Genomic DNA, 14,839 nt, shown 5'->3' on the forward strand with positions numbered 1-14,839 from the left:
ACTTGGCCCATGACTGTCTATACCTGGAGCCTTCGAGGAGCTGTGAGGATAAGGAAGCGCTTCCCCTGGGGCCGACCCGAAGCCCCGGCAGAGTCCCAGGTGGTTTCCATGAGTCAGGCTCCCCGGTCCCCAATTCCCCAGGGCACGACAGCTTTGAGGGCTGTGATGGTCTTAAAACATACGGTTTTCGTTTCATCTCATCTGAGGCTGTGAATGGGTCTGAAGATACACACGATGATGTCACAGCTGTTGGGTTGTTTCCATTCCTTTGAAGCCCAGCACAAATCCCCCCAACAAATCCAAGGGGTGAGTCACCTGCTGGGAGAAGTGAGTCTGCTCTTGCCTCTGTGCGTGTCTGGGTCCTAGTGTCTTCTTAGAAGGACACGGGTCAGGTTGGATCAGGGACTGACCAGAGGACCTCATTTTAACCTGTTCACCTCTTTAAAGGCCCTGTCTCCAGAGTCACATCCTGAGGAACTGGGGGTTGGGGCTAACTGGTTCGCAAGGTGTCTCCAAATGCCCTTCATGCATATGGCCTCACCGAGTCTCCGTAATTGCTCCAGGAGGTGGGCAGCATTGCTGTCTCATTTTACAGATGAGAGAAAGGATCAGAGAGGATCAGTGGTCTGGCCCAGGGGGCACAGGTTGCAGGGACTGGGCTGGCTCTCAGCTGCAGAGTTGATGCTCATTCTCGTGGCTGCATTTTGCTTTCTGGGCCACGATTTGCGGTGACTGCCACCTCCACGCAGTCTAACGTGACTCCTCTGGCCCCGTGTGTCCCAGTGGACATGGTTGGGGTATGTATTTGGCAATTGGCAGGCCTCCTCTTCGCCAACACCCCCACTTCTGCTACCTACACTTGGTGACCTGGGATGTAGCTGTATCAGCTGCTTTATTTTTTGTTAAATAAAAAAGGTGTCGTGTAACTCTAGCAAAGCATGAAGGTATATTCTGTAATTACGGACCATTTCCTGACTTACAGTGTGTTTTCTGAATGTGGGGGCAGGGGACAGCCCTGCGAGGTAGGTACTGTTGTCCTCACTTTCCGGTGAGGACACCGAGGCAGAGAGGAAAGGTTGTTTGGCCAGAGGCACACGGCTTATATGAGGTGGAGCTGGGGTTCAAACCCAGGTAGCCAGTGTCCCCCGCAGGACCTGCAGGGTCCCCAGTCTCGGCAGAGGTCGACACGTCGTGAACCACCCAGATGAGGTGAGCCAGAAGGGACCTGTTCCTCGATGCGTGGGAAGGAGTGTTCAGAGGAGCCCGCCAGAGCAGGAAGGTGGTTTGATGGAGCTTGGATGACAGCCCAAGAAAGGGCTAGAAGGAAGGGATCTGCTGGCCAAGAGATCAGCATGCATGAGGCTCCCGGCCTGCAACCTCAGGGCACTGGTTTTCCCTCAGCTCTCGGAAGACTGAGAGGGAACCAGAATCCTGCGGCCCCCTCGTCTTGTCCTGTGCCGGCTCTGTCACTGACACTCCTGCTTCACCCATTTCCTGCTCTGGGACAGGGGGCCCCCTGGGAGTGGAGTATGGCCCAGGAAGGCAGGACAGAGCCCAGCTCTGCGAAGCCGCATCTAGGACTGGTGTGCAGGGCCCGTGTCTGAGATGATGCCGGCCCCATGGGAACTGTGCTTTGATAGAGGCCGCTTCTCTTGGGCCGGGGGCAGTGGGAGCCCAGGCCAGTGTCTGCTTTTCCCTCATCCACGTGTCTGTTGGGGGTTGGGCCATGAACGCGGTAGAGAAGCTCCCTGCCCTCACGGAGCCTGCGTTCTGCCTGAAAGGCAGACCCGCGTCTGTGCAGCTACTCGGGCTAAGGTGAGAGGGTGTGTACAGGTGGAAATGTCCTGCCTTCCCCAGGGTCCGCTGGCATGGCCTCCTCCCGTGGAGCCCTCCCAGTCTTCCCAGGATGCAGCTAGAAGTTGGCCCTCCGGAACCACATGCTTTTTAGCGCCTGGGGCTGGGGAGGCCCGGTCCGCTGGCTGGTACCCGGAGTCACACGGTCTCTGCCGGCCTTGCCTCCGGCACGCACGGGGTAGGGATGCTCCTGTGGCTGCTGCTTCTGTCCCTGTCTGGAGTGGGGGGTGGCCAAGGGCTGTGTGTCCCTGTCTGGCTTGTGGTGACCCTGGGGCCCAGAGCCTCCCTCGCTGAGTGAGGAGGGTGTGAACGGACGGCAACACCAGGCCCTGCTGCTCCCGAGGGGCTGACTTCATTATCTGGCCGTGTGCAGGTCCCATGTCACTTTGTCGTTGTCCTCGGTCCCAGCATGTAGACAGGGCTGGCTTGAGGACTCCCATTCTGCCGGCCAGGAGCCCAGGGCCCAGGGGAGCGGCCGGCATCACACGCTGCTCTCCAGGCCCCCACGTCCAGAGCTTTTGCTGATAGTGACTCCCCACGCCAGCCTCTCTGTCTTCATGCCTCCCTCACCGGTCCGGGCGGGCCGCTGGCCCCAGAGGGACCGGATGTGTGGTGATGGGGTTGTTCCCTGGGTCACCCACGGTCCTCCTTCCCGAAAGGACTGCCCGAAAGGCCCAGGTTTCTGAACACGGGATTACCGAGGGCTGAGACGTTGCGGTCGAGGTCGCCCACTGCAGGTGCCACAGCAAAGTCCTGTAGTCCTTTCAGGAGACAGTGTGGCACCACGCGGCAGGAACCCCGGAAATGCCGATTCCCACAGACCCCCAAAGTCACTTCTGGGAATCTGGCCCCTGGACGTGATTTGCTGCAAACACAAAACCTTACGCAAGAGGGACTGTCATCAAAGCCCGGTCTGGTAGAGAAGAATTGGCACAAGTGTAAATCCGTGACTCCAGGGAAAACGTCATCGGTCCAGTGTCCATGATAACGCAGGATCTCGGGAAGATACTGACGGCAGGTGTCCAGTAATGTGAGGTTCAAGTGGCGAGTCTGGTCACGATCATAGCAAAGTAGGCCAAGAGGATGCCTGTGCAGGCGAAGCCCTTCAGAGAGGGAAAGGCCAGGCCGAGCAGGGATGTATGTGATTGCTTTCTTGTTTCCAAGTGGAACCAGCCCAGGGTACAGGGGTGACCACGTAGTGGTGTGAGGCCTGGTGGCCGGTGAGACCTGGTACGTGGTCCTCTGCGCCCAGACACGCTGACCACATGCCCTGCATCTGTCCAGATGGGGCCGGATGTGCGTTAGGCACCATGGGCCCCTCCCTCATGGGCCCCTCCCTCAGCGGCCCAGGTCGTGCCCTCAGCAAGGTTTTGTTGTGGACCTGCTGTGTGCCAGGTAGTGTTCTCGGCACCGGCCTGCAGCTGCGAACCAAACCCAAAATCTCCCGCCTGCCTGCTTGGAACTAACGTTCTAGAAAGGGAGATAAGACAAGCCAGTGGACGTAACGCGCGCTTCTCCTGGCACATTCTTGTGGTGTTGTCCCGCTGCTCAGGACCACGCAGCAGGCTCCTGGCTGCCTGGGTCCCCTCCTTGGTCTGTCTCCCACCTCTCCCCTCTGCCCGGCCCTGGCTCCTGGGTGTTGTTCACTCCTGGGACCCTGCCCATTGCAGAGGCTTCAGACCATTCCAGCCCTCTCTGTCCCCCAGGGACTGCTGCTGCCCCTGTGTCGTGTTTTCGGCAGATGCCATCTGGGTGAAGAAATTAAACCTGTTCAAGAGAATGGGAACTGAGGCAGGGTCCCTGTACAGCTATCCCGGCCTTCCCTGCCCACCCCTCTCAAGTACCCCGCTGCGGCATCTCTCACAGCCACTCGACGGCCTGCCCTTGCTCTGCCGGCACCACATGGGGAGCAAGGGAAAGCGAGTGCGGCACCCAACAAGCTCCAGGAAGCTGGATGTGACCAGTAGCTACGATGCAGCATCTAACTGCCCTCCCGCAGGTGTCCCCAGCCAGCCTGGCCGCTGTACAGTACCTGTTCCATACCAGGCCCCCCAACCACCCTCCAGGGAGACACCGCTCCCATTTTCCAGATGGGGAAATTAAGGCCCAGCAGAATTTGGTCACTTGCCAAAGATTACAGCTGATGAGTAATTTACCCCCAGTTCAAAGTCAGGCTCCAGAGTGCTCTCTCTCTTTGTCCCCCACCCCGGGCTCGTCCCCTGTCTCCACCTGTTTGTCATTGGCTTTTTATCTTCTGGGGAGCTCTCCAGCAGCTGCCTCTAGCCAGGTAAGGGCGTGGCCACCTGGCAGAGTCGGGTGTGGTGTGATTTGAGACGCCTGGGTTCTCCGCCTTGGCCTGCCAGTAACTGGTATGTGGCCGTGAACTCTGACGCTTTCCTCTTTGGACGGGTGGACGCGTGGTGCGGTGGGGACTTGGCGCATCTCCGAGGGCCCCCAGCTTCCCGTTCTGTGATGGGGGCAGGCGGAGAGGAAAGACGGGGGCGGAGTTTCAGTTTCCCAGGGGCTAAGATTTCAGCTCTTCACAGAACACAACCCACCATCCAACTAAAAAAAGCCTCTTTCCAACTCTCATCCAGAAATAAAGATGGTAGACAAATAAGCAACAGTGGCCTTTTCCTGGGAACCAGAAATAGCTTCCCGGGCTCCCAGTGCTGACTTGGAGCAAGAGTCTTCCTTCTGTCTGTCTCTGGGGCAACGAGCTGCAGGCGATGTTGTGGGTTTCCCACGGCGAGCCCCTGCTGTCGTCGCTCCTGCGGCCGGGTCAGTGTGTCTGCTGCCACCGAGGCACTGGCTCTGATGCTGCGGGGATCCAGGCGGCCTCGGTGTCTGAGAGCTAGACGGCTGTCCGCATCCTCCTCTCGGGCTGGGGCCAGGTTGCACAGAGGCAGCAGCACGGCCCTAAGCAGAGCCTTTGCATGGGCTGTCCCCTCTGCTGGGAGCACGTGGACCCCACCTGCGTCGCCTGTGCCCCCCAGCCCCCATTTTTCCTTGTCTTTGTTCAGCAAGACGCTCCCTGCCCTCACTCCCTACTTTGTGGCCCCCACCAGCACTCTCCAGCTGTGCGTTTTCCTTGCCAGGGGTGTACTGGTGGGAACGCGAGCTCCGCGAGGGCAGGCTGTGTCTGGTGAGGTGCTGTAGCTTTGGCTCCCAGCATTTAGCGGAGCCTTAACCTTTTTTTTTTTTTTTTTTTTGCCATTGGTGGTGAATGGTTATTGAAACCAAAAGCAGTTGTTTATAATTTACTGTGATCTCACAGACATGCAGGATGGTTTTTGTTCCAAGTAGCCAGAAAGTTGTTCAGGAAGACATTGATGGTCCACCGGCCCCGAGGCCAGAGTGGGGCAGCCTGGGGCACAGAGCAGCCGTGGTCTCCTGAGGGACCGGGGTCCCTTCCCGCCTCTGCCGTGCAGGCTCGGGACTGCCTTCGCCCAGGGCTGGCCTCTTGTGGGGTACTGAGCTTCAGCGGCGGGTCCTCCCTGGCAGGGTGCTGGGGCCAGTTCCCATCCCGGCCCCCTCCCCTGGAGAGTGGGGGAGGCAGCTGGTGGTGCCTGCTGCTCGTGGTGTGGTCAGCAGGCTCCGGGTGAGGGGAAGGAGCAAGATGGTGACCGTGTGTGTGCCCCTCTTCCTCAGCGCGCTTGGTTCTTTGCCGCCGTGGCTCTGTGTTGGGCCCGGCCTCATAACCAAAGCCTGGGATTTCAGAAAGGTGGGGATGTCTGGCCTAATGCTAGATGTGGTCCATTCACTGGAAATGTCTAATCTCTGCTTCTCACCGGGACCCCGAAGCACTCGCCTTGTCCCCATCCTCTTGCACCTTGGCCGGGCGTGGGGCGAGGGACAGGACTCTGCAGGCTTGAAGGAGATGCCGCACAGGGAGCATTTGCTCAGCCCAGTACCCGCGGAGAGCCAGTACTTGGGGGAAGACAGCTGTTGCTGCTTCTGGGGGATTTTTTCTCTTTCTTTTTTAAAAATTGATATAATCCACATGCCATAAAATCCACCTTTTTGAAGTACAAATACAGTTCAGTAGCTTTGACTGTATTCCCAAAATTGCACAACCAACACCACTAAGTCCAGAACATTTTCATCACCCCATAAAGAAATGTACCCATCTGTAGTCTGTCCCGTCCCCCACGCCCACCCCCACCCTGTCCCCCCATGCCTGTGCCCCTGCCCCTGGTAACCAGTCTCCTTTCTGTTTCTCTGGATTTGCCAATTCTGGATATTTCGTATAAGTGAAGTCATACAGCGTTTGTGACTGGCTTCCTTCGTGTTGCTCAGCATGCTGTTTTCAAGGTCACTTGTAGCGTATGTCATTCCTTTTTCTGGCTGAAGGATGCTCTGTTGAGCGGGCACATCACATTTCATTTATCCACTCGTCAGGGGATGGACACTTGGATTGTTGCCCCTTTTCGGCTCTTACGAATGATGCTGCCATGGACACTCCTGGGCAGGTTTTTGTGTGGACATACGTTTCCATTCCTTTGGTTGTAGAACCAGGAGGGGAATTATCATGTCTGTAACTCTATGTTTAACTGTTTGAGGAGCTGCCAGACTGTTTCCCAAAGCAGGGCACCCTTTTACTTTCTCGCCAGCAGTGTCCGCACTTGTTACTTTGTGTCCTTTTGCTCATAGCCATCCTCAGTAGATACGAAATAATATCTCATTGTGGTTCTGATATGCTTTTTCCTGGTGGCTAGTGACGTTGAGCATCTTTTCACATGCCCTTGGGCCATTTGTAGGTCTTACTTTGAGAACTATCTATTCAAATCCTTTGCCCGGGGATGCCTGGGTGGCCCAGTCAGGTTAAGCATCTGCTTTCAGCTCAGGTCATGATCCCAGGGTCCTGAGATCGAGTCCTGCATCGGCAGGGAGCCTGCTTCTCCCTCTGCCTGCTGCTCCCCTTTTGTGCACTCAGGCTCACTCTCTCTCTTGTCTCTCTCTGACAAGTAAATAAAATCTTTAAAACAAAACCACAGAAAACCCAAATCATTTGCCCATTTTTAAATTTGGTTTGTCTTTTTATTGTTTATTAATAGTTTTTTATATGTTTTGGATACTAAACCCTTACCAGATGTATGATTTGCAAATATTTCCCCCCATTCTGTGGGTTGTATTTTCACTTTCTTGGCAATAGTGTCCTCTGAAGCACAGAAGTTTTTAATTTTGATGATATCAGATTTATCTATTTTTAGTTTGGTAATTTATGCTTTTAGTGTCTAAGAAACCATTACCTGACCCGAGGTCATGAGGATTTACACCCGTGTTCTCCTCTAAGCATTTTACTATTTTAGATCTTACAATTAGATCACGATCCATTTTGAATCAGTTCTTGTGTATGGTGTGAGATAGGGTTCCAGCTTCATTCTTTTGCATGTGGATATCCAGTTTTCCTATAACCATTTGTTGAAAAGACTGTCATTCCCCCCTTAAATTGTATTGACACCCTAGGGGACACTCAGTTGACCCCAGATGGATGGGTTTGTTTCTGGTCCCTCCATTCTAACCCACTGAGCTGTACGTCTGTTCTTGTACCACTGCCGTACTGCATGATGACTCACACTGGGAAGTGTGAGTCTTCCAACTGTGTTCTTTTTCAGTATTTCAAGATTGGCCATCCTGTGTCCTTGCAGTTTTATATGAATTCAAGGATTAACTTGTCAGTTCCCACTAGAAGAAAGCCGGGATTTTACGGGGATTGCCTTGACTCTAAAGATCAGCGTGGGAGTGGTGCCACCTGTATTGTCTTATTCGTGAGCACGGGGTGTCTTTCTGTCTATTGAGATCTTCTTGAATGTGTTTCAGCAGTCTTTTGTAGTTTTCAACATTTAGGTCTTTGTTAAATTTACTTCTTGTGTTTTTATTTTTTTAAGGCTACTGTAAGTAGAATTATTTTCTTAATTTCATATTCAAATTATCATGGCTAGCATATAGAGATACGATTTTGTGTGTGTGTATGTGTATTGATCTTCTCTTTTGCAGTCTTGCTGAACTTACTCATCTTAATAGGTTTTGGGTTTTTGTGTGTGTGGATTCCTTGGGATTTTCTGTGTACAGGACCATGTCCCTGCATATGGAGGCAGTTTTACTTCCTCTTTCCAGTCTGAATGCTTTTTATTTCATTCTCCCTCCTAGTGACCCTGGCTAGGACCTCCAGGGCGGTGTTGAGTATGAGTGGCAAGAACAGACATCCTTATCTTGTTCTGATCTCGGGGGAAGGCGTCCAGTCTTTGACCCCACTGCACAATGTTTCCGTGGATGCTATTTCATCAGATTGAAGAAATTTCCTTGTATTTCTGGTTTGTGGCGCACTTTTATTCCGAAGGGCACTGGATTCGTCAGATGCTTTTTCTGAGTCCGTGGAGATGATCCTCTCAGTAAAAGCTTTGTCTTTGATTGTGTTAATACGAAGTGGGCCCTTTATCTCCCAGGGAGCCGGCTGCCCAGGTCTGAGCCTCTCCAGGTACACCGCATACTCAGCGTGTAACTCTGGGCGGGGGGGACTTGGTGTGTAAACTGGGGGTGACTGCTTTCTCGTGGGGTTCTTATGAGGGGCCTTGAGTTGCTGTGTAGACGGTGTTGTCTGGCAGGTGTAAAGAGCACTCGGCTGTGATGGGTGACGTGTGAAAGTGTGGGTGGGCTAGGGTGGGAGGGGACACCGCTGGGGGCAGTGCAAGGCTGATAATCTAAGGCCGGGCTGATGTCTGTGCTCTGACAAGTCCGCTGGTGGGGAGTCTGGAAGTTCTCACCGGAGGTGGCTCGCTGGGCTCCACTGGGTTCTGAGTCTTGCTGTGGGAGGGGATGGGCCGCGGATGAGGCCCGGGTGAGTGCCGGTCTGCTGCAGAAGCCTCCAGTGTGTCCAGGTGTTGACTGTCATGTTCTGTCGGGGCCATACGTCCGCAGCAGCAACCTTCCCCACCCGGGCCCCGAGTCCAGCTGAGGGTGCAGAAATGGGGCCTTGGGTAGGTAGTGGCTACCGCTGAGAGCCGGCATGCAGCCCCGCCTCCCCACCCCGATTTCCCTGACTTCTCTTTTCCTGGCCTGCCCTTCAACCTGGCTCCTCGTCCTGCCTCTGTCGTTGACCATCCCTGTGACTTGGGGCAGGCTGCCGGTCAGGGCCTGTTGGGGCCTCTGTCCACAGAGGCACTGGCACGGCAGTTTGAGGATTGAACGAAGGCTCTGTTGGAGGGTCAGCAGCACCTTCTGCTGGGGCTCAGCAGACACCACCCCCGACCACCCTCCCGTGGTCCCCCAGAAGCCCTGCAGCCCCGACGTCTCACAGCCCTTCTGTGTTTTTATTATGGAGTTTGGGTTTTACAGGTGGGTGGGGGGAGAGAGAGAAACATTTTCAACATGCCCTGTGTAATTCTTGGCATTCGTTTTTATGAGCTATACGAGGCTGGATCTTACTTTGTTTAATGTACTGACCTTCAAGCCAGCCAAGTAGCTCAAAGTTCCTGGAGACAAGCCACAGTGCTTCTTTACTTCGGGTTTGTTTTCCAAGGTTTAGGGGAGGAGGGCCCCTCACTAACCCTCGGCCTTTCCTGGCCCCTGTGCTCAGAAGTACAGGGCAGTCCCCCCTCCTGAGGAGCTGTCGGTCTGATCTGAGAAGGGGCCAAAACAAGGAGCAGTGATAACAGACCAGTAGTGTGAGCTAGCCAGCGGTAGGGAGCATCAGAATACATTGGTTATTCCACAAATCACCTGTTTGGCCCTAACTCGGTGCGTGGTGCCAGGAGCATCCCGATAACCAGAGCAGACTCCGCTCCCAGAGCTTTTCAGAAAAACCAGTCGTGCTGAAAACCCACTGGCTGGGCGCCCCATGAGACCGGGGACTCAGGGAAGCCAGGGTGTCAGAAGGTGTTGGCAACGGGGCAGGGCCGGGGCTGGACTGTGTCTGGAGGAGGCTGGAGAAGGCTGTGAGCGCGCTCGAGAGAAAGGGAGGGAAGGAAGGAAGGAGTCGGCAGGCCAGACCCAGCAGGCAGTGGCTGATGAGGCATGTTCCTGAAGGTAGCCAGAGGGCGAGGGCCCTGTGTTCCCAGGCTCAGGAATGCTCGTGTAGCCTGGAGCACATGCCTCGGCTGGCTCCTCCCAGCGTTGTTCTGCCGACCTGAGAGCAGGTGCACACCCAGCCCACAGCACAGCGCCAGACACGTGGGAGCCAAGCCCGCGGCGGCCCTCCTGCGGTCACCGTGGAGCCCAGAAGCCGTGTGGTAGGAGAAGCCTTCACCGAACCAGGAAACGGTCATAGTTCATTGAGTGAGGGTTTGGGCAGCCGAACAGCATCCGGTTGTGAAGTCCTGTGCTCGTGAAGGCTTGGCCCCGGGAACAGCCCCGTGTCTGGGTACACGTGGTTCTTTTCTTTGGTGTTCGGGTTTGATACTCACCGTACGTTGGTTCTGTAATTACGGAAATGTTAATAGAAAACGTAATTAAAGAACATGCCGCCGTTACTGTCAGTGCGTGTGTGTGTGCGCACGCGCATGTGTGTGCCCTCGCTGCGGAGTTGGGGGTGTCCGCTCGGGAGAACGGGGAGGCCGAGGGTGGCCCCAGGGAGGTGGGTCTGTCACAGGGAGTGGGCCGGAGGGCTCGTGGGTGGCCTGCTGACGTGGGCTTCTTCTCTGTCCGCAGATGACAGGATCTGCTCGCCACCCTTCATGGAGCTCACGAGCCTGAGTGGAGATGACACCATGAGACTCCTGGAGCAGAATGGCCTGGCGTTCCCCTTCAGTGCGTGTCCTCCCCCCAACCCCTGCCCTGGGCACCCCTGGGCAGGCTCGGTGGGCCGTGGGCTGGGTGGGGGCTGTCCGTGGCTCCCCGGGATGCACGAGGGCCTTGGCTGCCAGGGACGGCTGAGCCCCACATCCCACCTGCACAGGGGAGAGGGGTGTGCAGGCTGCATGGGCTGTCCGGGCCACCCTGAGTGCAGATGCCAGCTGCTGGTGAGCCGTGTCTCCCCAGCTCCCCCTGCCCCTTATCCCCACGGGCTGCAGGAGTTTCGAGAATTTCACCCCGTGTCTGCCAGGTCAGGCTTCGTGGAGAAATCACCTCACTGATTTCTCTCTGCTTATCTCTCTCTGCTCTGTAGTTTGCAAAACCAGAGTGGCGCATGGCACCAACTCTCATGAGGTAAGTGGAGCTTTGACTGCCCTCTCCCCACATTTCTCCCTCCCCACCCCCGCCCCGCACGTCTTTCCAGCTCACAGTGTCTCTCTGGGAGCCCGCACCCCTGTTGCTTCTTGTCCTGCTGTGGCTTCATACATTGTCACCAGCTTCTGCCCTGTGCCTGTTCTGTCCCCAGGGATGGAAGGCGTGTGCCAGGGTCTGCCTGCCACCTCTGAGCCCTTGTGGATCTTCAATTTGACTTGTCCAGGTCCGCAACCTCTGGCTTGTCAGTGTCGCTCACTGCCTGGGCGCCCGCCCTGTGCCAGGCACTGCCCTGGGCCCCTTTGCGCACTGCGAACTGGAGGGAGGCCCTTACCGCCCCCACGGACCAGCTGGCCTGGCTGTAGGAGGGCAGGAGAGGCACGGGCACCCCACATGCTAGTGTGTGGTGATTCCTCCGCCTTCTCGGTCATTCTTTATGCCCCGTGCATGTTCCCAGCTCCCCTCAGTGCCAGGGCAAGAATGCACAAGATGGGTGTTCTGCCTCAGTGGTAGAGCCCGAGTCCCTGAGACACGCAGTCCCAGTGATATGTGCCGAACCGTAAGCAGAGGCAGCCTGCTGGGGTGAGAGGACCAGATGGCCGGGCAAGGACTCCGTCGGGTCTTGGTTGCCCTTGCTGTCCTCGGAACCACAGCCAGGACATGCCCTCAGGGCTTCCCCCCTGCTCTCACCTCTGCCATGTGTTTTTCGTACCCTCAGGGACACAGCCCGGCCTTGGGCCTCCCTGTTAGGCACTTGGGAGGGTGGTCTGGGCAGCAGACACATCACCCCTCCGGAGGGCCCTGTGGGGAAAGCCTGCCCCTGGGCCACCTCCCAGTCAGACATCGTCTCAAACCTTAGGACAAAACATGGGCAGTTCCATGGCAGTGCCCTATAGATTTCTGGGGCGCTCTTTATCCCCAGCCGGCGTTTGTGGGGAGACGTCCATGAGCAGATGGCGGTGTGATGGGAGCTGCGAGGCGGGGGTGTGCCTCTTTTCGGGGCAGGCATGTGGGGGCAGCGGCTGGAAGTCATGGCCTGCTGCAAAGGCCAGCTGTCTCCTGGGGTTGCGGAGCCATCTCTGTCTGGGCCTGCCTGGGCTCCAGGCCAGCGATGTCCTCCCTGCCAAGCTCTGGGAGGGAGCAGGAATGCTCGAGAGCAGCCAGCGTCCTGTCGCCAGAGCCCACGTTCTCGTCGCTGGCACCAGCCAACGTTCCACCTGCCCCCTTCACTAGCACCCGGTCCCTCTGTGGGTCAGCGCCTTGTGGTTTTCTGAACGGAAGGGTGGCTGTAGTCACTCTTAGCGTGGTTGGACCGCGCTGATGCAGAAGAGCTCAGCCGGCAGGAGAGGAACCACTTCTCTCTTCCTGAGAGAGTTCTGGAATCATGTAGACCTGGAAGCAGATCTGGCTCTGTGCATGGCCAGCTGTGTGATGTTAAGCAGATCCCCAGCCTCTCTGAGTGTCTCTCTGCACTTGTGAGGGGAGCTGTGGAGGACAGGCTTGCGGCACACGCTGCTGTGGGGCCTGGCATGGAGCGGAGCGCCTTGGGTGCGCTGGGAGGGAACCAGGTACGGAGTGACCTCCAGGTCACTGCAGAATGATGGGGGATCCAGATCCAAGTGAGCCCCCTCCGTGGCAGGAGTCTCACCCCTCACATATGGGGTCAGTGCGTTCCAGGGAGGCCCTCCTCTGTTAGTCTAGCTGTCGGAGTCTGGCTGCAAAATGTACACATGTGCCTCCCCATCTCCCCCGACCCACAGTGGGCTGCTTCGGTGGGGGAGCTCCTCTTCTCCTGAGTGGGGGGCTGGGTACAGGTCCTTCGGGATTGGAATCTGGAGGCCCTCGGGGAGTTTGTGTGTGCCATGGGCCACCCGCCTCTTGGGCAGATTTCCCGTCAGAGGGCTGCCCCCTCGGATCGGACACCCCCACAGCATAAGTCTGGAGGTTGGGGGTCAAGGCTCCTCACCTGTTCCAAGGGTGCCTGGGGGATGAGTGCAGCAAGGATAGAGGGGACAGCTCTGTGGATGTGGTTGGCTTTAAACCACTTTAATGTAAGGCTTTCTGATTAGGGTACTTGCCTGTACTGTGGTCTCCCTGAGCTCTGCCTCTGAGTCCCCCAGCCCCAAGCTCAATGAAAACCAACTGGTTCGGGCAAACTACTCTCTTTTCATTGTATATTCACAGAGCTGTCTATTTTGTTTTGTTTTTAAGCCACTGCAAGCACATTGATTTGCTCAGAGTGGAATTACCACCGCTTCCCCATTCTGTTAAACCACTGAGCCGGAAGCCAGAGCGCCCCGGAAGCTGTCCCGTGGTAGTTACTGCTGCTGGTTTACAAGTGGGGAAGACGGAGCATGCGGCAGGTTCCCCACCAGAGCCCCCTGCGTTCTTTCCCTTACTCGGCCCCTGGGGCACGTGCATGTGCGTGCATGCACGTGCTCATACACATACACACACACACACACAGTGCGTGCACGTTCCATTTCCCCATGTGACCAGGATCTCTACTTCTGCCCCATGCAGCTAAGCCCCAGGAATGTTGGGGTGGTGCTCAGGGACCATGGACTTCAGGGGTGGCAGCCAGTGCAGGCGGCCAGCTGTCCAGGCTCCGTCATTCCTGCCCTGAGTCCTGGGCATCTGGTGGCTCCTTCCTGGGGCCTGTGGGCTACGAGGGATTAGCTGTGGCTCCAGCCCTGGCAGCTGACAGCCAACGTGGAGAGTTTTCTCCAGCTACCCCTCTGCTCTCCCTACTTTAGTGGCCTACCAGATCCTTCCAGGGCGGCACCTTTGTCCCCAGAGAATCAGGGACTGGGATCAGCATATTCTCATCCCTCAAGCATCCGTGTAGCTTACTCCGGGTGTCAGAGGCCAAGGCTGCATGCTGGGCAGACCCGGTCCCATCCTGGGCTCTGTCGCTTTCCAACAAGCCACTGAGTTTCTTAGGGCCCCAGTTTCCTCATCTGTAAAAGGTGCATGAGAACAGTACCCCCCTTAGAGGTGTATTGTCAGGACAGCACCAGGTGACTCACACAAAGCAGTCAGAACAGGGCTGGGCGTGTCGTGAGTGCTCAACCAGAGGCAGCCCTTGTTGACATACAGATTTTGATTCAGAGCTTCCCAACTCCCCATCCATTGCCTTGCTCTTCCTGCCTCGCCTGGATCTTTGTGGAGGAACCTCTAAGGAGGTCCTAAAGATTGAGTAATATACAATTCAGGTGCCATTCCCTGGATTACAGTGTGAAAAGTGGAGTTGTGCAGTACACTGTCTGCTCAGCCGTATAGGGAGAACCTGATGGTGCAGGGTTTCCAGACTGCCACAGTAGGAGTGAATTGATTCCCAGGTGTTCTCAACTCTCACTCCATTTGCCCTGGCTTGAGATTCTTCCCAGAGAGTCCTCGGTTCACTGGGATGGTCCTTGGTGGCAGAGCTCTGGACCGGTGACATGCCCCTGTGTCTAAGACCGAGTAGGTGGTGGACTCTGACAGAGCCCTTGGCCCCTGTCTCCACAGATGGCCATCGTGTTCAACCAGGAGGGCCTGAGTGCCATCCAGCCGCCCTGTGTGGTCCAGAACTTCATCAACCACAATGCTGTCCTGTATAAGGTGTTTGTGGTGGGCGAGTCCTACACCGTGGTCCAGAGGCCCTCGCTGAAGAACTTCTCTGCGGGGACGTCAGGTAACCAGGCTTCCCGCTGTCTCGGGGCCCATCTGGGACAGGCATCAGCCATCCGTCCCACAGCTCTCCCCCCGCTACCCTGTGTTATTTTGGAGGTGGGGGGCGGGGATGGGCCAGTCCGAAGGTTGGAGTTGCGTGCATTGG

The 14,839-nt window shown here is 56.5% G+C and overlaps 1 protein-coding gene across 2 annotated transcripts in view; it reads left to right on the forward strand.

Moving 5' to 3' along the window:
- The window catches only part of ITPK1 (inositol-tetrakisphosphate 1-kinase), a 166,687-nt gene that overhangs the window by 137,907 nt on the left and 13,941 nt on the right, over positions 1-14,839 (forward strand). For both annotated transcript variants that reach the window (XM_032837277.1, XM_032837278.1), the window contains exons 6-8: positions 10,504-10,602; positions 10,961-11,001; positions 14,530-14,695. In XM_032837277.1, the coding sequence (XP_032693168.1) occupies positions 10,504-10,602; positions 10,961-11,001; positions 14,530-14,695 (306 nt within the window). The remainder of the gene's footprint in view (positions 1-10,503; positions 10,603-10,960; positions 11,002-14,529; positions 14,696-14,839) is intronic.

The sequence above is a fragment of the Lontra canadensis genome, unplaced genomic scaffold (genome assembly GCF_010015895.1).
Source record: "Lontra canadensis isolate GAN:19392208 unplaced genomic scaffold, GSC_riverotter_1.0 scaffold98, whole genome shotgun sequence".
In the NCBI taxonomy this organism is placed as follows: Eukaryota; Metazoa; Chordata; class Mammalia; order Carnivora; family Mustelidae; genus Lontra; species Lontra canadensis.